Genomic DNA, 25496 nt, shown 5'->3' on the forward strand with positions numbered 1-25496 from the left:
AAAAATCATCATCTGGACCCCCCCCCCCCCACCCAACAATATACGGCCTTTTTCGGATTGCGGTAGTAAAAATCGCAGCGGTAAAAATTCCGGTCATTCCGAGGAGAAGACAACGTCCGTACGTCCATCGGTCCACAGTCGACATTGTCCTATGTTCCAGTGATGAGTACCACGGACCCCACCGGGGAGGGTGGAGGAGGAGGAGGAGGAGGGGGCGGTGGAGGAGAAGGCGAGGGCGCTATGACGACGACGAACGTCGAGCAAACGGTATCGCCGAGCACGCCGATCACCACCGGCAACGTGGTGCTACCGGCGCAGCCGGCTACTCAGCAACAGCAGCAACAGCACCCGCCACCGTCACCCCTGAGTGGCTGTTACCTTCTTGTGGTGCTTCCTGAGCCTCATACCGCACAACACAAGGACCTCATCCTAAACCGTCTCGCGAAAGGTAAGTGTTTTGCGCGCCCGGGACGGCCTTGAGAGACGTCCGTCCGGTGCCTTTGTCTCACGTAATGTCGTAACACACCTGGCCGATCGGCCTACGACGGATCGGGACTATAGATCCACCCGTGACTATGGATCCTCCTCGCATAGCAATTTCAAACGTTTTCTATTATTATCGTTCGACTATTCTCGATGGAAAACACACCGAGTAGGTGTGCGGGGATATAATGGTAAAGACCCCTCTCATCTTACCTTCTCGTACGCGCGCGTGACTTAAGGCATGGACTTGCAATCGAGTTGCTCGACGTTATCAGTCCAACGGCACGCATTATGTATGCGTACGATCAAAACCTGATAACCGCGTAGTTACTATTATTATTATTGTTATTACTGTTATCATTATTATTAGTATTATTAACTGAGAGGTAATTTATGGCACTTGCAACTGCAATGGTCTAACACTTTAAGACACGAAATATGTTTTCTTTGGAAATTTTGTAAATATTACTTTCCCTTCGAAACTATCTTGAAATTTTGGGGAAGTAATTGGAAAAAAATTAGTTGAATTTATGTGTAAATCCCAGAAACCCACCGTCACGGTTAGCGATAGTTGGGTACGTAATGAGTTACGTACAGATTGACGTCTGACCATCACGATTGTGTTGGCTGAGACTTAGGGGGAACATGAAGTCGTCTTGTTTCACCGCAAATTTCTTAATATTATACTCGTTATTACTCGTTATTACTCGTTATATCGAAATTTTTTCCCTCGCGTACTATTTCTTAAATTAAAACCAGAAGGAGGCTGTAATCGGGGTCACAAAATCACTCTGACTTTAGTAGAATTTTTTTCAGCGTACACGGAGAATTGTAATTTGCACCCGTAATCGGGGCCAACGACGTGTATCAGACACGACAGCCTTATTACCGATATGAGCAGCATGCAGGCTCTCGGAGCTGAGAAATAGCTCGCGATCGCGCGATCGCCTTCCGGAAAGAGACTTTCCGTTTCGGCGGACACTCCGTGTCATCGCGGCCCGGAATTAAGATTGCGCGTTGCCGCGACTTTTCGAGGCACGTGTATGCACGCATATGTGTATTTGCGTGCGTGCGTGCGTGCTTGTGTCTGTGCATGTACGACGGCTCTAACGGTGCTTGTCCTCCTCCGCTCATATTCCTTCCGAGTTATCGGACAGGCTGGAGTTCTCGACGAACGGGCGACTCCGTGTTGCTAGGCGGACCGTAAAGCGGGCCTTCCTCTCTTTCTCGCTTCGCCTCGGGAGGAAATCGACGACGAGTCGCGCGCGCGCGCGCGCGGCTCGTTTATTTCTAATCGTTCCCCATTAGACGCTCGATATCGAGACGCGGCCGGCGTTAATTCCTCGGCGCTTGCTCGTTTATATACGTTTCCCTCTTCCCCCTGCCGTAAGTGCACCGGGCGCAGCCGGCACCGGCAAAGCGAGCAAAGCGACCGACACGCTTCTTAATCGCGCGAAAAAGGAGCGCGCGCGCGAGCGCCGCTGTGATACTAATTGGCTTTACGGCGAGGAGCGCGCGCGTCACGGCCGTCCGAAAGCGGCGCGTATCGATCGCTCGATACAGCGGGATTTCATCGCTTCTAACTTTTTCGTTTCGATCTTTATTATTATTGTTACGTCCCTTTTGCCGTTTATTTGAAAACTTTTGCCGATTATCCGGAGACTTGCATTGACGAAGGTCACTCTGAGCTTCAGGATTGTGTGAATTTTGTTGCACGACCGTAATCAAGTCAAGTTGAATTAAAATCGAGTCGAATCCCCGATAGTTTGACATAGAAACTCGAAATTACAAAATTTAGTACAACAGTGAAAGGCTAATGAAACTAAGACGTGATTATATACATGATACAGATGTTCCTTCAACTATCTAAAAGTTGATCTAGTTATGTAACGAGAGTAGTTCTAACTCTCTAATGAAAGGTTAAGTAAGTCAAATGACAAATGGGACTATTAATGTATTGACTTAACTTTATGATTTGCTTAACCTAATTATTTCATTGAATTAAATTCTGAATTAGTTTTGCACATACTGAGAGAAAACATTTTTGTTATATGTAACTATAATCACATAAGTGAAAGAATTACAGTGAAGAAAATCATTTCTCTAAATCTCACATTCAACAATTACGTTATGCGGAATTTGATTATTTTTATTCCGCTCCTCTACTTTTCGTCACATTTCGTCACAAAATATCTGGACTCAATTTCCAGAAAAATATTACCTGATGTGTGGAATTATCCTTTCTCCTTAGAATAAAAAAAATAGCTTATAATCATATTACGGGTAATAATTGTTGGACTGCATGCTCTATTATTTTTTTCTAAAATAATTTTTAGGTATGATATCAAATTACTTTATTTTATAATTTTGATTAATAAAACTATTTCGATTCTATTAACATTTTGATTATTAATATAAAAACATGTTAAAACTTAAAAATTGTTGCTAAATATATAACCAAATATGTCACGAATGCGAACAAAATGGATAATTGCGCATCCATAGTTATGAGATAGCCATTTTAATATGATGTTCTATCGCCTTTACTCCTCTCCTTCCTCCCTGCCATCACAGATCGGCATGCAAGGTAATAGGCTCCCCTCTCGTGCTGTGACGTAATTGTTGAATGGCCCCCTATACTGTCAGTGATGATAACCTTACATGCATAATGCTATTTATTTTTTAGGTTGAAACCAGCAGAACATAGTTGAGGTCGAAAAAGACTATAACTTCAATGGGATTTCTCTCAGTGGTAAATAAGAGATTAAACGGATGCTCAAATTTTGCTAAAAGGATTGGAATTTTTGAAATAGAATTATTATTAATTATTTACCATGCGTCATCTTTTTTTCTCAGAAATGAATCTTTTGTCTTTTAGGATGTCCCATCGATATCGTTATTACGAGTACAGTCACGAAAAGGTCGTTACAATCACCGTGTGCGAATTTGCGTTTAGGGTTCATAATTAGATATGGCGACGTGGCTCACATATTTAATTAGGGGCATTAATGAAGCCAATAAAGAAAAGTATATTCTTCTTACGTTTTTGTCCTTATGATAAGAACGAGTATAGAATGTTTTGAGACGAAATTTTAATGACAATTGGCGCCGAGCTAGTCAAAAGAACCGTATTAAGAAAAATTTTTTTTGTATTTTTATCTATTATTATATATAAGTGAAAAAATCATTTATTTGTTTATTATTAAGGGAATAATTCATTTGACACAAAAACTACATAACCAATTTAATGCAATAACCCATTTGATACAAATTAATGAAATAAGAAAAGAAGAAGAAAATTCATAATCACGACCATTTTCCTAGTAAATGTTACTACAATAAGTGATAATAACCTTACACGGAAAAAAGAAACAGTTTGAATTTATCTGAAATGGACAAACTAAACGCGCCTTGGTTAAAGCAAACAGAATTTCTACTTCTTACGAGTCAAATTCTGTTCTCATAATTCGAAATTCCGTATCTTCCAATCAAAACGCGTTTCTTTTGTCGATTCCAGAAAAATCCAACGAAACTGTCTTTTCCGCGTATGTATGCATATTACTAGTTTTGGGGTTAAGATAAAAAAAAATTATAGTCGAGGTCGAAAATAACTGTAATTTTAGTAGGATTTGTCTCGCGATAGAATACGACGGAGATTGAAATTGTTCGTTTTCCGGGACATCTTATGTGTGTCGGCGCCTTTTCATGGGTCAACATAATGCGTTATCGCCGTCGGGATAGCGGAATTCTATAATATGTTTAACTTGTCTGGTACGGGCATATTAAAATTAATATCTCAACACACACACACAACATTAATAGGAGTGTGTATATGTGTGTATGTGTGTGTGTGTGTGTGAGAGAGAAAAAAATAGAGAGGGGGAAGTCGACGCGCGGAGCCCGCACGTATCGTCTGGGTTTTCCGCATTGCGCCAGCGATGATTTTTAACGGCAGCTCGTCGTCAGCTCCTCTCTCTCTCTCTCTCCCTTTCTCGTTTATCTGATGATTTTTCAATAGCCCGCGTGCGCAAATTGTACAGACTGCCTCGCCGCGGTCGTTTGCATTTGCGACGATGATTTCGCGAAATGCCATCTGATAACGGCGCCGCAGCGCCGCTAGCTTTGACGTTAATAGCGCGCCACATTAAAGATCGCGCATGGAATTTAACCTACTGCGATTAAATATATATATATTACCTATGTTGACGTTAAAGTACGTGATTTGTGCGTGAAACTTGCGTCTTTTTTTCATTCTTGATTGTGCCAGCGCGACAGATGTGCGCTCCCAAAATTTTCCGGAGTAAGAGTAGGATTAAGATAGCAAAATAGATTTGCAATTTCAATTCCAATAATATAATTTATTTTTACTTTGACCACATGATTTCTTAAATTTCTATTTTCGCTGTTTTGCCGTTAAAACGGGTTGTTCATGCATGTACAATTAACACTTTTAACAAATCTTTCCGCTGCCTAAACAAATGTTTTTTGTTGTCACTGTATTGACAAACATGTTGCTGTTCTAGCAAGATTTTCTCCGTGCGATCCGCTCGTGCAGCCGTGTTAGTCCTCCACTAGGACTCGTTTTGTTCGGCATGCGCGCCGCTTGCAAGTTCGCCGGAAAATAGCTGGCGCACAAAAACGTCCCCTGCAAGCGGAGTTTCGGCGTTTGCTCTTTTCTTCGTCGAAGGGAAGCGACGTTCGCTCCTACTCGGCGGACCTCCGCACGGAGATCTCCTCTTCCTTCGTGTAAATTTAGCGGTAGATTTCGAGCCCGCGAGACATTTGCTGCGCCATTTGCTGCATGTTGCGTGCTCGGCTTCGCCGAGTCCTTAAATATACTCAAAAACCGTATGCATGCCCCCCACCCCCCTTTAGGAATTCCCCGAGGTTCGAGCTCGTTAAGGCACGCTCGTGTATCTCGAACATATTCCCAACTTGTCTTCTTACCGACTTCGCTTGTGCCCTTCGCAATACTTCCTTGCTTCTTGCGGCCCTCTAATTGGACGCTCTGAGAGCACTCGTAATCCCATTTAGGCAAATAATTACGGAGGAAAACATTTCCGCTACTACTATTTTTGGGGTTAAAACCAGAATATATATTAAATTCTTTCTAAATAAAAAGGCTCGAAGCATCCTATTGTTATTTGAGAACTTAAACCTATAGTGCTATCAAATTTACAACCGATATATTTCTAAATTTTTTACTTTCCTATATTTATAAAATGCAGTGAAAAAAATATATTTTTTTAGTTCTGTCGTTTTCACTCAACGCATCTCCGAAAAGTATCGCTCAGTTTTTCTCATGACTAAACAATGATAAAGAAGTTAGATAAAGAAATCATCTGATGGTTGAACGAAATAAATCATAATTATGAAAAATTATAATTATGTAATTAGTTTCTAGGCAGTAATGTAGCGTTCGCTTCTGCCTTCCTAAAATTTGCACGGAACAATAACGTACCTTTAATTTCGTTCTGCTACCTCATCTTTAAATAACTAGTGGCGTCTTGAAATTCCAGCGGCCTTTACGCCGTTCTTCCGATCGATGCGCTCGAGTACTGTACCGTGAAATGAGACTCTCGCAATCGCCGCTGCGTTACGTAAGGGCGACCTCTCTCTCTGCGAATCGTTAAATTTTTCTCCTCAAAGAGCGCGGAGGATCCTAAGGACCTTTGCTTTCGACTGACGGAAGGAATCCGCGCGCTTCTCGTCGAGCGAGCGGCTCAAAGGTTCAACAGCGATCGCTCGCTCGCGCTCGCAAAGTCTCGCGGAATATATCTCGCGGGTTACGCGGATCCGAGACTTGGTACGGATATTAGATCGTCAGAGGAGACGTGTAGCTTTTTGAAAGGGATATATTTTCCGCTCGGAGTTATTCTCCGCGACATGCATCCCATTTCATCCTGGCCGCTGTCGAGCGCTACTCCGTCTGTCTCTCTCTCTCTCTCTCTATCTCTCTCTCTCTCTTTCTCTCCCATTTTCTCCCGTCTTCACTTTCTCGCTTTCCTTGTTTCATACGTTTCACGCGAGACACTTTGCGCGTATCGTGAAGTCCACGTGCCATACGGAAATAATAATAGCGATTTATTTTCGACAGACGCGGCTCGCCCTTCGCGCTGTAAAAGAACCGCCGCCGCCGATAATTCCGGTGCCGCGCCGCGCTGATAAAAGTTTCTCCACGTGAATAATGAAGCGCAAACGGATTCCCCGGTGAATCCCGTCTGTTTTTCTACCGTTCTGTTGTTAATTGAGTTCTACGGAATATCTCTTTCTCTCTCTCTCTCTCTGCGCCCGCGATATTCGCGAGGAATATGTTTACGCCGCTGCGTATGCGTGCTTCCCTGATATTTTTACATACTGTATATATTCAGCCTGTTTATAGTCGATAAATAACCGCGTCTATACCGGGGCTATTTATTGGAAACACATCGATGGATCGTAACGAGTGTTATCCACGATGATTTTATTGCCGTGCGCTATCGCACGACCTAAACTTGGCGCGTTGCCATTTTCGTCCGTGCGATGTATCGGGTCGATGCGAAAGTTCGTCCCGTTTTTTAATCATAGATGTACGCGCAACATTTATTTACTTTAAAGTATTGTCGATCAATTAAATATGCGCCGTCTCTCTTGATGACTTGTCATTTCAGTTGTGTGCGACGGAAATTCCCGAATTTCTCAGAGGACTGATTGAAAACTGATGAAAACCTGGATGACCTTTTGCATTGAAAGAAAAATGTATGATATTTAAAACTCTATAATGGCATAGTTAAAAAATTATAGTCACGAAAATCGTAAATATAGTAAACGTTACAATACTGAGAAACAAAATATCTAAAAGCAAACGAATATTTCTTTGGTGGATCCTTAAACGATATTTACTTAGATCTAAATTCTCTTTTTTTAAACCATGTAATATTTACTCGGTTTAAGTAAATAATGCTTAATACTAATTGCACGAATAAATGTCATAATTGTTACGACTGCATTGAAAAAAGGGATCTGGTAACAATTACTAAACATTTAGTTGAATAGTTTCAACTAAATGGTTATAGTAACCAAGGTTACTGTAATTAGTTGAAACTAATCACTAAACTAACGAAATGTTTGGTAATTGTCACCAAATCCTTCTTTCGATCTATAAATCCGAATTCACTTTGTTATATTTTACGTGCTTAAAAACATTATAGACGTATTAAAAGAATTATAAACGTATAATTGAGGTCATCATTGGCTATAAAATATAGTGAGATTATCCAACCATATATATATATTTTTTTCTTTTTTTCTCTCAGTGTATGAACGCACGAAAATGCGCACCATCCTTCTTTTTTTCTCTCTTACTCTCTCAATCTCTTTCGTTGATCCGTCTATTCTCCGCCGCGCGGACGAGGGAGGTTGCAGGCCTTAAACGTCCGTTTGTATTTATAGAGCGCCACGAAGTGCATTCTTCGCAGAACCTCTCCTTTCGTTGATCTCAACGACGATATACGCCCCTGATGTCACGTTTCCTCTTAGTCAACCTCGTCTCTTCGCGAGCAAGCAGGAATCTGTTCTGTGAACAAATCAAAAGTTGCCCGGCGCTCTCTTATATTCCTCCTTATCGCCCCTCGGATCAAGGCATTAGTCATGATGATAGATAGCAGGAATAAATATCAGATCGTGCTGAAAGAGCGAATCAGATCACGTGGTTTGATTTGTTTTAGAAATTTACGTTCAGTCTCCCCGCTTTCGGCGCGATTCTTACCAATTCGATTTCTATCCGTTGTCAGAAATGAAAGTTCTTCCTTCATTCTTTATTCTTCTTCCTCATTATTAGGTCGATTCTCATAAAATACACATTTAATTTGTCGCTTTATTTCTATTTTAATCCTTTAAGGACAGGTCAGGTGTCAGCTAAAGTGAACTAATCTGCATCAAGAAATCTGTATCTGTTTCAATCAGGCTAAGCTGTATCAAATGAAATATTAGTGCAACAAGGACCTATGGATTGTTTTTCAGTATAAGGTGGCCACCTTCTATGAATTGATTGTACATATGCGACTTCCGGAGAAAATTCTTTTCAAAAGAGAAAATATACATTTTTAACCTGTAATGTTGCACGGAAGCAATTATTTATTCGATTTAAATAGAATAAAATTCAGATTTAAGTAAATATATTATTGGTATCTACCAAATAAATATTTCTTATTTTCCAGATATTTTCTCTCTCAGTGTGCGGGAGAAACTTATAAATCAGCTTGATACTTGGGAAACAAGAAAGCGCAATTATTTTGTACAGATCGCGCGCGCAATTTTGTACAGCGCGAAGTTACTTGGGCGTATTAAAACCATCGCCGTTTCCCGGGACGAGACTGATAGAGGCACGCGCCAGGCCCGACTGTAATTTCACCAGTCGATAGTGATTCCTTATTTATGATGATTAGTAGCGCGAAGCAAGGGGATGTCCGAACATTTCGCGGAACCCAGAGTGTGTCATGCAGGAGGTTCCGCACGCATGCACGCACGCACGCACGTACACGAGCGAACTGTTCCCATGCTGTGCGTGACGCACCTTGCACCACCGAGGCGCACGCTTTGTTGGATCATCGTCGTGTCTACCATGAATCGTGTTGCGATCGCGTGGCGATGATAGCTCGCCGAAAACCATGTGGTCAATTGCCGAGGGGATTAGCAGCCAATAGCGCACGATTTCGATAGACTCTCACGGACGCGATGTCTTTGCGCCGAGGCGGTATTCTCGAAACGTTTCGTCAGGTAGAGGCGGGTTTTAGAAATTCTCCCCCCTCTTCTAAACAGTGAAATATACAATTCTGAAACGCTGCACTAATATTTATTTGCGCTTCAACTATATACAGTAATTTCTATATATTTCCATACATTATAATCCTCGGTGTTAAGAAAGTATTGGGTGTTCGCAAAAGTTCGTATTTGTATTCACGAATAAATGGAATAATTCGAAAAATTAATCATTGGAATGCAGGGTCGATTTGATGTGGAAGGGAGACTCCCACGTATGTTTCATGAAGTTTAGCAAATTTGTCAGCGCATGCGATAACACTCGATCAAATACACTGTTCTCCCATATGAAACGATTCGCATCAACCAATTGCGTTCATCTCTCACAGACCTTTCGATATTGACCGTAACATTTTGAGGATCGCCTCTACGTTATCGACGCTTATCAAGTTCATCGTCGACTCTGGCATGGCTCTCGACGTTGCAGGCTTCTGAAATCAAAACGTCTATACCACAAAAATCCTTAAAAATTATCAAACTACAAATTCGTAGCTATCGTCTCTACCGGGATATGGAGAATGAAAATGGATCTTTCACAAAACGGCAGTTAAAAAGAAAAATCGACTTTTGGCTAGTTCTTAGTTAGAGAATCGATCGTGGGGACTCCTTTGTTCTGTATAATCGCAATGTAGCTTCGTCCGAGATTGCGGTTCGTCGAAATCGCTTCCAGACGTTGATTTAGCCGACGAGTTAGATGCACGGTGGAGGGCGCCTTTCGTCTAGGCGTCCGTTGCCGTGTGTATTCCCGTCGTAGACTAGGGTCATCGCCTCGAAATATCCGCATAATTATCGGCTGTCTGTATATCGAAGTTCGCACACGAGTGATCGCGTGCGTCGATAAATACACACGCGCACACCCAGGCACACACGTGCGGATCCATCCGCGAGAACGCACGTATTCTCGTGTGTGCACGTAGTACTCGGTAACGTTTGGATTATCGCTTTGCAAAATACCAATAGGTCAAAAGCACGTCTGTATCGCGCGCCACGAACGCGTACCGCGCTGCGACACTGTGCGTACGCATGGCGACTGTTCGTCGAACATTTCGGTAAACATCCCTTAACGAACGGTCCGTCCGGACCGCAAACGTCGAAAATTCGTTGCCATGTCGAGCGTTAGTTAAACGCTCGTCAAGTTTTTGCAAACATTCCTATTGGTTTGTCCGGGATGAAATCGTGTGTGCTCACACACACACGAAGGATATCGATCTATCGCTGTGGAAAGTGCCTCGGTGTTGATACGGAGGAAACATCGCGAAATTAATTCCTACTGCGTACTACGCGCACGTATGTGTGTGTGTGTGTGTAATTGCGATGGTAATACGCTGGATTATATAGGTAATTACTGTAAATAATAATAACATTCTATACATCTGTAATATACACGTATGTATACATATATGTGTGTAATATACGTTACGTAATATAAATGAGTTGCAAGTTGCACCCATTAAGCGAAATTGATTGACTCTCCGGCCGTGCCATTCGCAGAAAATTGCCACGCTAATCCGATGAAACGTTATATTTTCAATATAGCAGCGGTAGGATTTCACTTTTCGCCAAAACCGCGCCGGTAAATTTGTTTTTCTTATATTTGTTTTGCGTGTAAAGTCGGTAACGTTTTATCTAATTGGAGCCACAGTGCGTCAACGTGTGCGGACTGATATGGAGGCTCTTCTCTTTTCCACTACGGTTATGAGATGCTCAAATCCTGGTGCACACATTCTTGAACTTCCGTTTTCTGCCTTGCAAATATATATATATATATATATACTCATCTAATCTTAGAAATGACTTATTTCCGACTATACCGTTAGGCGAATCGATATCATGTAACTCCTACACACATACATACACACACGCGCGCGATACACACATGTACTGAATCACGTATCGTAATTAACGTAATCGAACGGGATTCATTTGCACCTGCACTGTTATTTCGCTACGATAAAGCAGGCGCGCGCGAAATCGAAAGAAATGCGTAATGGCGATCGTGAGCATCGCGCATACGGGTTTTCCTTCATTACGGAAATCGTTGCAGGCGCAATTATTGGGACTTTTAGGACGGTGAAATTGTTGGTAATATTAAGGTTAACGTTAATATTTTGCGGTCCGTCGATCCTGCAGCATAATCGAGCCTTAACACACGTTATAGTTCTCCGACTATGTAATAATATTGCAAGATCGCGCAACAAAAATTCGAATTAACGTTACAGACTGTCGGTGTTACGATGATGCCGCGACGTGATAATATTAATGTAATGAAACTCATCAAACGAAGTGCTTTAGTTTTAATAAGTCCTTTTATATTAGCATTCATTTGCAGTGAAAAAAATATAGAATATGAATAAGAAACCTCAAATATAGGAAATAACCGCTGGCGAAATGCTGGCCTAATATCGATTTTTGAATCATTGCGAATATAAAATGCCAATATCGATTTGATATTTAACTGATTGAATATTAGGATGATAACAATGGGCCAAGATTCGAAAGATAGTATTGTAACGATTCTCGAATATTGCAGAAGTACTAAAAATTATCGATTTTCATTACTGGGATAATGCCGATTCCAAGTAATGGTTATTATTACTGTACTGTTTATATAGTAAACATAATCGTAAAATATAATAATTAATACTGTACAGTACATATCCAGTGAACATCACTGAACGCTAAATATCGGTAACATAACATCAGTAACATCGATGTAATGTCCGGCATAATATAACTGTCACATAATACATGGTGTCATGTAAGAATTATTTTTTTGTGTCCGACATTAAAACATCGATGTTACAATTATTGATTCTTAGTGTTTAGATATTATACAATATATGAAATAACATTCTTAAAAAGTGTTTTACTATACATATGATAATAATAATAAATGAAATAATGGAAGGAATAACTATTTCTATAAAAACGTGTATGACTACACGAATGTTTCCATTTAATTATATTTGTAACTGGTAAATTAACAATTACAGATATAAGCTCGTCTTGCCACTTCCTGAGCATTCAATCTCTCTCTCTCTCTCTCTCTCTCTCTCTTGTTCAAATACTCTGATATACTTTAATTTATTACTTTAGTTGTTTATTACTTGTAGTAATAAATTTTATTAAATTACTTGCAGTATTAAATTGTAGTATTAAGTTAAATTAAATTACGGTTGAAAAGTTACATAATTACGCAAATTATACAATGTATGGATAACACATATTTCAGTGCCAAATGTATGTGATTCCTACATAGATCATAACTTCAGTTCGTTTGAGTCAGACGGCGCGATAGTTTCGTGCGCGAACCGTTCAAATTAAAAATCGACATAGAGAACGGAAGAGAGAAAAAGAGAGCCGGCGAAAAGAGATCAGCACGAATTATTCGCGTCACCGATATACCCGCGCGCAATTATTAACGCACGAAATAAATTTCAACATCGGTTAACTCTCTCTCCTCGCCGTCGAAACATTGCGCGTTTACACGCCGTTAATAGGCGCTGGCGAGCAATTAGTGAATAAAACGCATCGAACCGCGTGTCGAGCGGCGCTTAATTAAATACAAATTTGCTTTCGCGTTCTCCGTGTCTATTGCGCGCGACGAAAGATCGCACGTGTAACGGAACGAGATTTATGGACTTCCTCCGTTGACAACTTCGGGCGGACACTTAGAATATAACTTTCTATTTATGATATCAGAAAATAAGGCACCATTCCTAAGGATGCACAATATGGTAGCTATTTTTTGGCCAATAAAAAATTTATCCCAAATTACAAAAAGCATCATGGCTGCCATCAGTAACATACACTTTGTGTTATCTCTTATCAATCAGTGTGTGTGTGTGTGTGTGTGTGTGTGTGGGGGGGGGGGTAATTATTTATTATCATTTTATTTTGTATTCTTATCACAAATATTCTTATTAAGTTACAAACTTTCGTATTGTTTTTACGAATTTTAATTTTGTCTGCATTTCATTCTTTTCATACATTTTCACCAATACTGTGTTTGAATTCCGCGCTAATTGCTGAGCAAAAATTTAATTAGTTCTTTTACTATTCTATTACTATTATGCGCGATGGTTCAACTCATTTTCTTACATCATGGTTCTATTTTCACTCGGGGGATCATGCGGAAATTTTCTAAAAAAAAGCACAACGCAAATGAAAGAAGAGAGGGGAAGAAAAACAAGAAGAACGCAATACGCATATCAATTGTTGGGAATGATGAGACGTGACGATACACAAAGCAGATGGAAGAAAGCGAACAATAGCCGAGAGAGAAAAAGAGAGAGAGTGAGAGAGAGAGCAACGCGGGGAGGCGAAGGAAGGACACGGTGAGATAGTCGGAGAAGGACGTGGGAAAGAGAGGAAGAGAAAGAAAGGGCGATATGAATCGATCGATTTTTTTGTACGGAATGAACGCGGTCAGGTCAGGACTATCGCGGCGGCGAATATAATTACGGTCGTACCGTATAACACACGAAGATAATAGAAGCCTGTAATGAAGACCGACGACGCGGAAAGTGAAGCAAGGAAAGGGCGAAATTTCAATAAGAATAAACGGAAAAGAGAGACGGGAAGCGGCGAGGATGGAAATGAGGACGAGGAGGAATACGGAGAAATGTTTAATAGGGGAAACGGGAGAAGAAAACGGGTCGTAGAGATAAAGAAAAACAAAGAGAGAAAGAGAGAGAGAGAGAGAGAGAGAGAGAGAGAGAGCCAGAAAGCGAAAAAGGAGAGGAAAGGAATATAGTAATCGGAGTCAAGGGTTGTGAAGGGAGGCAAAGGGAGACAAGGAGGGCGGGTAAGAGGGTGAGAAAGTAGTACGACGGTGAAAAGAGCGAGAGGGCTGTGGGAGGAAAGCAAAAAGAAATGGGTGACGTCGTCGATGACGACGACGACGACGAGGGCGGGTGAGAGAGGGCGAGAACGTAGCTGTAGGTTGATGCGGCATGCGCATGTTGGTACCTGCCTACGGCCACATCCCCCGCAGTCCCAGAACCCCGATCAATAATCCATCCACTCGGCTCAGAGTGAAAACTGTCGCTAAGCCGAAATATATGTAACGATGTCATTTCTCGTCTTCCTCGGTCGACGTGCGACGACCGAGGTCGAGAACGGCACGTCAGCGCCAGTAAATGGGAAGTGCAGCGACGGAGATGCATGGTTGCAGACGGGAAGTTAAGAAACGAGGAGAGAACAGCGAAAGAGAGACGCAGAGAGAAGAGAGTGTGAGGGAGGAGAAGGGGAATAACGGTGCTGAAGGTCGTTGAATTGGCGAGACGCAATCGTGCCTGGAATTGCGATTGTGTGAGAAACTGAAATAAAAAGGAAAAAAAAAAGGAAAGAAATGATTCGAACGCTTTTGCACGTGAAGAAAAATAACGTGATTTTGTATTTTGAAACGGAAGTAGAGAGCGATCTGCGAGTTATCGCGACGCGCACCGGAGGTGCGAAGATTTACACACTTTACTCGGTAATCCTTTTATTTTATAAATCTTTTGTTGATCGATCGGAAGGATCGGAAAGTAGAGAGGAAATAATTGCGCCTCCCAACAAGGTATAATTTACCGAAGTGCGTCGGAGGCGGGGCGAGAGGAGAAAAGATAAGATAGGAAGCATCGTATTCGACGAACGTAGCGACTGCAAGGTCGTTGTTCACGGGCGGAAGGATAATTGAAGTGAGGGGTGTGTGTCTTTCCTCGAGTTTCTAATGAGTGATTAAAAGTTTTAATTTCGCGTCGTGTGGAGGCGAATGCGCCCGCCCACACAGGGCAAATTACGTGGCTGTCTTTCCGCGCGACAGGGGAAATGTCTAATCCTTTTACCGACAATGCAATTAAGAATATCCAACAAAATCTCGCTCGACTCAGTTACATGTTACAATAAAATGTCTTCACGGCAAATGTATAAAACAGCGAGGAAGAAGGAAAAACGACCGGAAGAGATTATTTTTTTCGAAATATCCCGAGTCGAAATTTCGATGCTACTTTTGACACTCTTGAAGTATAGTTCGCGCCTTACTTAGATAGGCCGGTAGACCGGTAAAAATTTATTTTGACGATACTGACATTTGTTAACTTGAACTTTGAATTTTAATCCTACTGATTTAATTTTAATCCTGGCTGAATAATTTGGCGATCCCCGCTCCGGTAATCGAATCTCGATTGCCGAAGGAAGACAAGTCGAGTTGAAATTTCACGATGTCACTCAAGGACACTTTGTGTAATATTGTTACGTATGAGGCGTATATTTTTAGCCGGCGAGGCTGGATATCGCGTCGTGGGAAAAAAATGTTCGATGCTGTATTATGCATCGTATTATATATCACCCGACATTACTTAATATTATATAATATACTGTTTAACCTCTCTCCTCCTGTACGTGAGATATATTATCTATGTAACATCGTATTATAAAATATACATATATATTTTTCACATATTTTATACTTAATATTTTCATATTTACTTTCAATTTATATCGTATTATTTTATACTTTTTGCTTCATATACACTTTTAATTTATATTATATTATATTATATTTACATTTACGCGATATGATTTTGTTCATGCTTACATACGGTTTAATCGAGCATACAAGCGCGAGGATAAAATCCTGCGCCTCGCGCGTTCACTCGATTAGATGCATCAGACACGAAAGTGCTTGCGGATTGGGCGAATGGTTTTTCGCAGCTCGGCGAGCATCGAGGAGATACGCAAATAAAAAAAAAAGAAATCCGTTTCACATTCAATTCGTGTTCGCCGTCATGGAATTTCGATATATTGCCCCAATATAAATGAATTTATACTTTGTGTGCGGCCGAGCATTGTGGCCCGAGACTCGGGAGGGGATCATTACGTCGTATCTTCCAACCTATATTGATCTCATGCCGTGCAATATCCGGTGACACAGTGGTATTGAATGTAGCGCGTTTTTTTTCGGTATCGCTTTGCGACGCGGATACCGAAAATTTTTCTAATCTGCGCGCGGAATAGCGCAATACGAGAACCTTCGGATATCGATGCCGCGTTGCGATACTTTATGACCGATGATACCGATGATATCGACTAATATGTGTAGAAAAAGGAAACAGTTTCGCCTCCAACGATTGCAAGACGCAACTCAATTTTTCGATCGCGAGATTCGCCATGTAGAGCGAACTTTCGCTTTTGAAGACGCGCGAGACGCGCAACTGCGCTTTTCGGCTGCGAGATTTCACGGCGATGGACGAACTTCTCGCTCGAATAATAATTTAATAAGAAAGAAGCCTCCCTATGGAATCGCCGCCTTAGCGTTCTTAACACCGGTGATTCTATCGTAATCGTTCAGCACTTTGTTCACACTTTGCACGACACGCGAGCTGCGTGCAGCGTTTATTTTTCCGCCCCTCTTGACATCATAATCCCACGTGATTTTATCTCAAGATGAATATCGTGCGCCGCGTCGGAGAATGAGCCAACAATGGCAATACCCGGCGATCGCGTTTCCACGTCTGTCCGTCCGAAGTTATGTTTTGCACGAGTGGCTTCACTCGATTCACGTCGCTCGATGTATCAGTGAGCCCTCGCAGCGAGAGACCTCGCAACGAATCTCTCTGCTCATTCATCAAAGATGAGTTGTACATCGAAGGTGAACAATGTATGTAACCCTTTGGATGCCGTCTTGCTTGCTTTTCGCAGAATGGTTCTGTTAAAAGTGCCACAGGAGAAGTTTTTGTGAAAATAAAGAGTCTTAGGAGAGAGACGTAAGAAGTGTAATTTAATAGTGCTACATTAATATTATTATTATTATTCATACACAATTCATTCATTCACTAAAGATAAATTGTTACGCCATATGTGTGAACAAAGTGCTGAGCCATATTTCACGTTTTGAGTGCTGCCATGTTTTCTAATGGTTCTGTTAAAAGTGCCGGGGAAATTTTTGTGAAAATAATATGTTTAAAAAAAATGCAAAATATGTAACGTAAGAACTACATTATTATTATTATTATTACATATCACATATTTTCCTTCATTATTCACATATCTCTCTCAATTATAAACCTAATTATAAAACAAATATAGAATATTTTATATGTAGTTTTTGCTAATTACAAAAAAAGCTTTAAGAAGCGTTATTTCACTCGTGGCTCTCTTTTCGCTTGTCTTCTGAAAAACGCGATCACGCTTTCCAGCACAGGGTTACCGTCGCAAACAGCGCACTCGTTGGTTCGTCGTGTCCGTTCGTGCAATTTTTAAATTTCGCTCGTGCAAATTTAATCGGCGAACAACGCAATTCCCTTTTCCCTTTTGCGCGCGCGCGCTGGCGGGGACGACCGAAGCCACAACTGTCTGTAATTCGATTTCGGATGCGTGGGCGCGAGCCTAACGACCTTTCGTGCACGCGCGCAAGCTCCTGGAGACCCCTCGTCGTGCAGACGACGAGGGTTTTCCTTGCGCGTGCACCGGCCGTCACACCGGCTCGCTGGCCGTTTGTTTGTTGTCCGCTTGTTTGTTTGCGTGAGCGAAGCGTTTGCTATGCCGTGAGCACAATGCAAACGTGCCGGGGCCGGCAGGTTCCGCCGGTCTGACTCATCAGGGCACCTACATCGGGGAAGTTTGGTCAAGCGGAAAGAAAGCGAGACGTGAATTCATTCATGCGTTTATTTCGAGCGGCTTACTTTTGCGTCACCTCCGACGATGCCCTCTCGTCTCTCCTCCTCCTTCTTTCATCTCCTCTCGTCTCCTATCGTCCGCTCTGTGCGACGACTCGTTCGTAAATGAACAGCGAATCTGGCAGGAATCGTACGGCCGGACACACCTTTTTCCACTTCGCCTCGCGAAGTAAAGCCGCTCGACCTACCGTCAAAGCGCAAAGTGTCGCGCTTCTCGAGGACGCAAGTTTCTCGGACCTTTCGTACACCGAGGGAAAAAGATTTCTTCAAATTTGATAAATTTCTTATCGCATCCAAACAAATTTCAGCGTTGGCAAGCTCCAAAGAAACTGAGGTTTCGATTAATAAATACGATTGTTGGACTTTTCGACGAATATGTGTCTTTATCTTAAGTAAAAAAATTTGCTTGAAACGAAAGATAATTTTCTCATAAAGAAATCGTTCGTTTCATTTTACGTATTTATCGTAGCCGAATAATATTTTATTCGGTTAAAAGACATTATTTCAAATCATAGCGTTCTTTCTGTTAAATAATAGTTTTCTCTGAATGAGACGATAAAATTTTTATTCAAATAATATTTCGTATACCTTGTTTCTACGAAGCAAATTTGATTTTCGGACAAATAGAAATACTAAATCTGAAGAAACCCTTCTTCTCTGTGTGCACGATGACGACGATCTCCGATCATGAGAGTTCCTGCCAATTGAACGCGCACGCTCCGGAATAGCGAAAAGGTTAAACGCGCATTTACGCCGTGTGTCTCATCGATTATGGGCTACGCGGTGTACGTGTAAATAAGTGACACAATATTCGTGCGAATAAATCAGCGCGCCTCCCTTGTGAGTGTGAGCCCTTTTCCTCTTCCGTTCCGGGGTTAAAAGAGAGTACGACGCGGAATATACATCGGGAACTGCCCCTCTTCCCTATATCGAATCGATATCGCGCACTTCGCGCCCCTTTCACTGTGAAAAATGCATTTGGCACTTTTATTAAATGCAGCGAGGAAGCAATAAGCGAGCGAAATAAGCGAGGCAGGCGCGTGTGCTGTGTGTATGTGTGTGCCAGCGTCTGCGAAGGAGTGTGAATATGCATGCGATACGCACACACGCGCGCCGAAAGCTCACACCAGCCGTATGCGATCGCAGGATCGGTGTATTAACGTTTTATGTATTACCGTCCCGATAATATATACATACATACATATATATATATGTGTATATATACGCGCGTATTACATTATATATATATATATAATGTAATACGCGCGTATATATACATATATATATATATATAGAGGCAAGGTAGGAAGGCATACTTGTCGGCATGAATCATGATTGAGGACGTGGGGAGCATCGAGAAAGTTGGAGTTACACGATGCCGGGTATTATCCGGGCAGATCGGCTTTGGGGATTTGTCAAATTAGATTTCGCGGACCTGCGTGTTCATCTCGGTCCCCCGTCACCCAGCCTGTGTAAGCTGCCTGTTCCTGCGTCGCATATAGCGTTGACGAAAACTTCGTAAACGTGACGAACGTGACTCGTCGGCTGCCCGCGAAAGTGGATGAATCTCAATCGATCGGACGGAATATTGCATTTCCGCGGGACTGAATCAGCCAGATCTTCTTCGAGTCGGGAATTAGGAGCTCGAACACTTTTGACACCTTGCACGATCTCTTATATCATGTTAATGGCGACGACGCGCTTGTTTAAGCGCACTAAAAGAAATGAAATTCAAGTAGCAGCTAAATGTCATTAACTATTTCTAATGCACTGCGATGAGATAAGTCTCGATATTGTAACTACTAATGTTACATGTCACACACACATATATATATACACACACTTACAATATAGTTATAACATAATTATTTATATAACACGCAACATCAATAGTTGCACCAATGGGAACTAATTAAATCGGTTCTATGTTGTTTACGTAACTACGGATTACGGAAGTTACTGAATCGGTTTTAGGTTGCCACATAAACGTATTCAAAAACGCAACTTCTGCAACTAGAGTTTAGCTCCGACGGCTAATTCTTCCCCTGAACGCGCGTTCGGATGTTTGCGATATTAAGAAGCTAATCATCATATAGAGTATTACGTCAACACAAACCAGCCACACAACTTTAGCCGAAATTTATGATCGCGGTTGCAATCATGAAATGGGTTAAGCATACATGCATAGGGACGTAATGTTTTAACGGTGCACCACCACCCGCGCAGCAAGCGAAAACAAACGAGCTTTCCCAGCTAGCTACTTGAAGAATTGAGGGGCCCCCAAATGCATTACGGCTGTGCAATTTACGAAGTGGCTTGTACCGTGATAATCATCCACGACCCTAATATATGTCCGCGTTAATTAACGCTTACGGGAAAGCCGTACAGACAGGGGATGGGTAGCGCGCGCTCGCGCGCGCCGCAAAACTGTCACTTTACTATAATTTAATGTGCCTGCGAAATTACTGTTATTATTATTATTATTAAGTATATATTAAATTTCACCTTTCTCTGCGAGCCTCATAAATTTGCAGATTATTACAAACTCGAGATTACATCGGGAGTACTGCATCTATAGCGCACGATGAATCTCCCACGACGGCGTCTATTAAAGGGGACGCCATAAAGCTGATGACGAACTTGATAAGCATCCTTGATGATGTTAATGACATAGGAGCGATCCTCAAAATGTTATGTTACATTGGAACACGAACGCACTCTACGAAGGCGTTATTTAGCTGATTACACTGTCCGGCAAAATTTGACTTTTCTTGCCTCAAGTGTGAATAATCACTTTCGATGTATTTTTATCTGTTGAACACGAATCCGTCGTTCAAATTTGATTACCGCAATTTTGAGAAAAATAGCATCAAAGAGGCCAAAAACGAGACGATTTTGAGAGTTTTCATGGCCGTTGTAGCACCGACAGCAAATCTTTCTTTCTAAATTTCGTTAATGCCACGCGAAAATATCAACTTTCAGCTTTAAAATTCACTTTATTTTCTTTCAATGTGATTTTTATTTTCGAGATATAGCTATTTATAAATAGCTCTTTTTTTCTATATAATACGTGGAGAAAAGGCGTTTTATCCTTCCTTAATACTGCATTATGCGGAAAGTAAGTGCTTTTGTGCTTATATATGATATAGTCGGACGTATTGAGCAACGCTCCAAATCATTTTCACGCTTGCTTTCATTGTTTGGGAGCATTTATGACCCCGTGCAGCCGATACGACATAAACTTGGCAGGAAAAACTGAGTATTTGATCGGCAAAGTTTTCAAGTATGGCATACCCTGAAAAATTTATCAGACATACGACAAAGCTATTCGACAATTAGCGGGGATGAATTGCGTGACAGTGAGATGAAATTTCCTCGTCGACTTTGCCGTCCAGCTGAGGGCTGTGTTTCGCACTGTATTCCTGATTTTGATTTCGCACACCAGCCGGAGCACCGTGGCCATCATCGTGCGTTTGACCGACGACTAACGACCATTACACCTTCAGCGTGAGCGCGTGAATGCGTACGTGCGCGTGGTGGTGCAACCGAATATAGCGTATCTAATTTTATCGCGGCATTCGCCACGCCGGTTCGCTCTCTCGCTATCGCGCTCCGCGAGTCAGTCGCGAGACTTCGCCTCTCGACTACCTCGTTCTTGAACCTGACCCCGAGACCGATACACCGCGCGGACGCCGATGCCAATAAGTGCCGGAAGGCGGCACGGAGAGACGCTTTTAATTGATCCCTCAAATCCGATCGCACGATCCTAATCGCTCGCGATTAATTATTTAACGCTGAACTGCGGCGATTTTTCCCCTTCGTGGAACCGCGGATGGGTCACCTCTTTGATCCACCTCTTTGTTTGTAATTATCCATACTGACTTTTTTGAACCTTATGATATTGTTTAATTGTTTCATGCCGTCCTCAATTTGTCCTAAGTCTGCAATCTACAGAAAAGCAGAGAGAGAGAGAGAGAGAGAGAGAGAGAGAGAGAGAGAGAGAGAGAGAGAGAGAGAGAGAGAGAGANAACATAAAGCTGATCAAAAATGGGCAATAACAATTTTATTTATTTATTTATTTATAATCTTATCTACTCAATTTTCTAACCAGAGGCAAATTTGTTTGTTTATTACGCGGTTAAATAAACCTTTTGATAGTTGAAAGCAAATCTATATTATACATATAATTATATGCTTCGTTTCGTTGATTTCCTACTCTTGATTAAATTTTGCACATCAAATTTCCCCACTGAATCGATTGACCGGATTTGATTCTTATTCGACTCAATTGTAGTTTGCATGACAAAATTTGCGCAACTCCGGAGAGAGTTCTTCCAACTTTGTTCTTCCAACTTTGATTACCAAAGTGATTACCAAGTTATCAATTACATTTTTCACACACATCACGTTGAACGTTGAACCCACAGCGATATTATTACATTGAGATAGCAGTGCGGCGAGAGGAGACCATCGTGACTGTAAGATTTAATCGCAAGCAACAATGCGTGCCGGGATATAAGCGACCCGCTGATCGCTGTCCGCATGACGTGGTCGTGCCCTAAGCGCGGACAAGTGTAGACCTCGTGAAGCCGAAGCAATTCAGACACGCTTGAACTACAAACGGGTCACGTTACCTGGGAATCACGGTTCATCGCACATTCATCTTTTCACTCCCCCCCCGCGCTCTGCCGGCTCGCTTCTCCGGCAGTGTTGACTTCGCGCGAAATGAACTCGGCACACATCAACGTGCAAATCTGATGCGAACCGCGATGGGAAAAATTCCTTCATTTTTACGGAGGTGGATGTTCCATTGTTTGAAAGATTGAAAGGATCTTGCGCTTCAAATATACTTCGGCTACTGTCGTAATCGATTAGTACGCAAGCTCGTCGGTGGTAACTTTCGTGCTGCGTTCCCAACTTTATCGTAACTTTACGAAAACCGCTTTGCAAGCAAGTGTACACTGAATTTCAAAACGGTTCCGACACTTTTCCTTCGTGCAATTTGAAATGCAATTGATGATTCAATAAGAGAACTCATTTTTCGAAAACAAATCCTCTTAATGAACCATCGTTTGCGTTCCGAACTGCGTCAAAGTGAAAATGTTCCAGCTGTCCTGAAATGCAGTGCACTGTAAAGTTTCAAAAATCGGTTTGGGCACTCTTTCTTCATGTAGTTTCAAGTGAAAATGGCGCTCCGATGAGAGAACTTATTTCGCCGAAAACGAGTTTTCTTATTGGACCATCGTTTGCGTTCCGAAGTGCATAAAAAAAGTCTTCAGACCGTTCTTAAAGTTACATCCCCGAGATAAATTCTACGCGCATCTCCGGAGGACACGTACGAGCGTGGCATTGAGTTTAAATAATGCGTCTTCCTAAAAATCCGCACGACGGAGAGATCTTATTCGCACGGAACTACGTTGCGTTAGCTATCGCCAGTGTAGACATGCTTCCGGCCGTAATAAATGCACACGTATTTCGCGCGTTCTCCGCGCTCACGCTGCAAGAAAACCGCCTACGCGCACTTCGCGCTCTTCCGCTTCCTTCATTAATCATCCGACATGTGCGGGCTTTTTTTCGTATATTCCTCAATTGGCTCCGCGTGTTAAGTAAGTAGGTAGGCAGACGCATCTGGAAGGTAGGTCGAAAAAAGAACAAAGTAACATTCGCGAGAAAGCGTTCGTCACGACGCGCCGATGGTCGATAGAGAGAGATGTTGTATATTAAAAAAATATTCGTCGAAAGACGGTTGAAATTGAATCAAATGAGCTCAATTTCGGGATTGTACACGGCGAACTAGCCGTTTTCTTTTCTTTCGACAAAATTCTGCTCTTTCCTAAATCTCTTGTTTTATGTAAAACAAGCTTAAATTTCATTTAACGAGACGATCGGAAAATTGGCCCATATTATTTAGTGATTGTCATTAATGGTTCTTAACATTTCACCGTCGATTAATTTCGCAAATCGTTGATCCGACTGAATTCCATTACGTCCACGATCGCAGTTTGCGCAACGAAATTTGCGTAATTCCCCGGAGACTCGGCGCTTCTTATCCGGCTACTTTTTCTCGACGCATAATGAGGCGCACGCAGCACGACGGGCGGGTCTCTTTCTCATCTTTCTCTTCATCTTCCCCCGGTATTACCACGGCGATGCATACATCTCGTCGTTCCCGTCTAGACGAGCGCACGCTCTCCCGCGGCCGCTGCCCGGCGCAATTATGAAAATTCACGTGCTTTGACCCCGCCCGTGAGTCATCGCATTCATTTTCGGAGAAAGAGAGAGAGATACGTCTCTCTCTCCGCATGCCCCGCGAGGAAGAGGCAGCTGGTGCAGCACGATGCAATTGGCGTCGTCCGCGTCGGAGCGTACTCGGTTTACGCGCGTCGCGCCAGTTAAGTCAACTCGCTATGATCGTTTATTCCAACGGCAATCACGCGCGAGCGTAACGCGCGTAATAAATTGTATGCAACAAAACGTGACGCTGCCTCTCTGATCCGCGATTATCGATATGCAATATCAATAGTGTATTGCGAATTACTCGGGTACATACACGGACTGAATTCGTGCGATTTCTACACCGAAGGAAGTCCCACTAAAATGATCGTCATTTCCGGTAACTCGACTGTATCTTCGCGCAGAAGATTTTTGTTGTGTAACGTAGCGTACTAATAGCATAATTTGCCAGATTTGTATCGCGTGACTAGGATACACTCGGCTACTGGAGGTAAAATTGATCAGTGACAATTTTATCATGCTTCATAATTTTTTCGCGAAGACCATTTCTCCTGATATGTCGTCCCTTCGAGACTCCTTTCGTCGCCGACCTTCTGAAGCAGAAAAGGGAGAAAGAAGGAGGAAAAGAGAAGCGCTCCCTGTGCGTGTTGTCACTTCTACTTTCAATCCTTGATTCAGGTCTTCGCCCTTGTCTTGGAAATATAAATAGCGGCGAGTGAGCTAGGTCGTTCTCTATGTTCCCTCAGCCCGAGGTCGTGCATCGCATTTCTGAATATCCGCTACTATTTTCCCGGCCGCGCGGGTCTACTCTCGGCCTGTCAAATCCCCGCGTCCGATCAAAGACCTCCGCGGCAAGTCTACGCACGCGCCTGCGTCCGGCTCTGTTATTTAATGAAACTAATCACGTATCACGATTTTTTCCCCGATATTTGTTTATTAACGCAAATTTTATCGTCGCGCCCGCGAAATGAAAACGACTCGAACGAAAAACTTCCACGAGCCGCAGCAACAACGGGTCATCATCAATCTCCCACGGCATTTCTTTCCGATGGATTAATCGCCCGACGACGTCAGCGGCTTTCTTAGCAACTTTTTGACCCTCTTACGACACAAAGGCTTTTACGTCCGCTTATATTTCAGTTAGCCGATATTCGCCGATACGCCTGAGACGAGCAATGGAACGCTCGCGCGCGTTCCGCTCCGCGCTCGTACAGTCGGCGTCATAAAAATCTTCCTTTAAATCCCAAATTGCAGGATTTCCGATCTCACACGTGTATGCATAGAATCATAAAACCGTTATAATTAGAGCTTATTATA

At 42.3% G+C, this 25496-nt stretch overlaps 1 protein-coding gene across 1 annotated transcript in view; it reads left to right on the forward strand.

Annotated features, from left to right (window-relative positions):
- Window positions 1-162: 162 nt before the first annotated feature.
- Window positions 163-25496, forward strand: part of LOC106742733 (microtubule-associated protein futsch) — a 63027-nt gene continuing 37693 nt past the window's right edge. Inside the window, exon 1 of the mRNA XM_014615943.1 lies at window positions 163-448. Coding sequence (XP_014471429.1) covers window positions 163-448 — 286 coding nt within the window. The remainder of the gene's footprint in view (window positions 449-25496) is intronic.

Source organism: Dinoponera quadriceps, unplaced genomic scaffold (assembly GCF_001313825.1).
Source record: "Dinoponera quadriceps isolate SergipeBrazil2010 unplaced genomic scaffold, ASM131382v1 scaffold589, whole genome shotgun sequence".
NCBI lineage: Eukaryota > Metazoa > Arthropoda > Insecta > Hymenoptera > Formicidae > Dinoponera > Dinoponera quadriceps.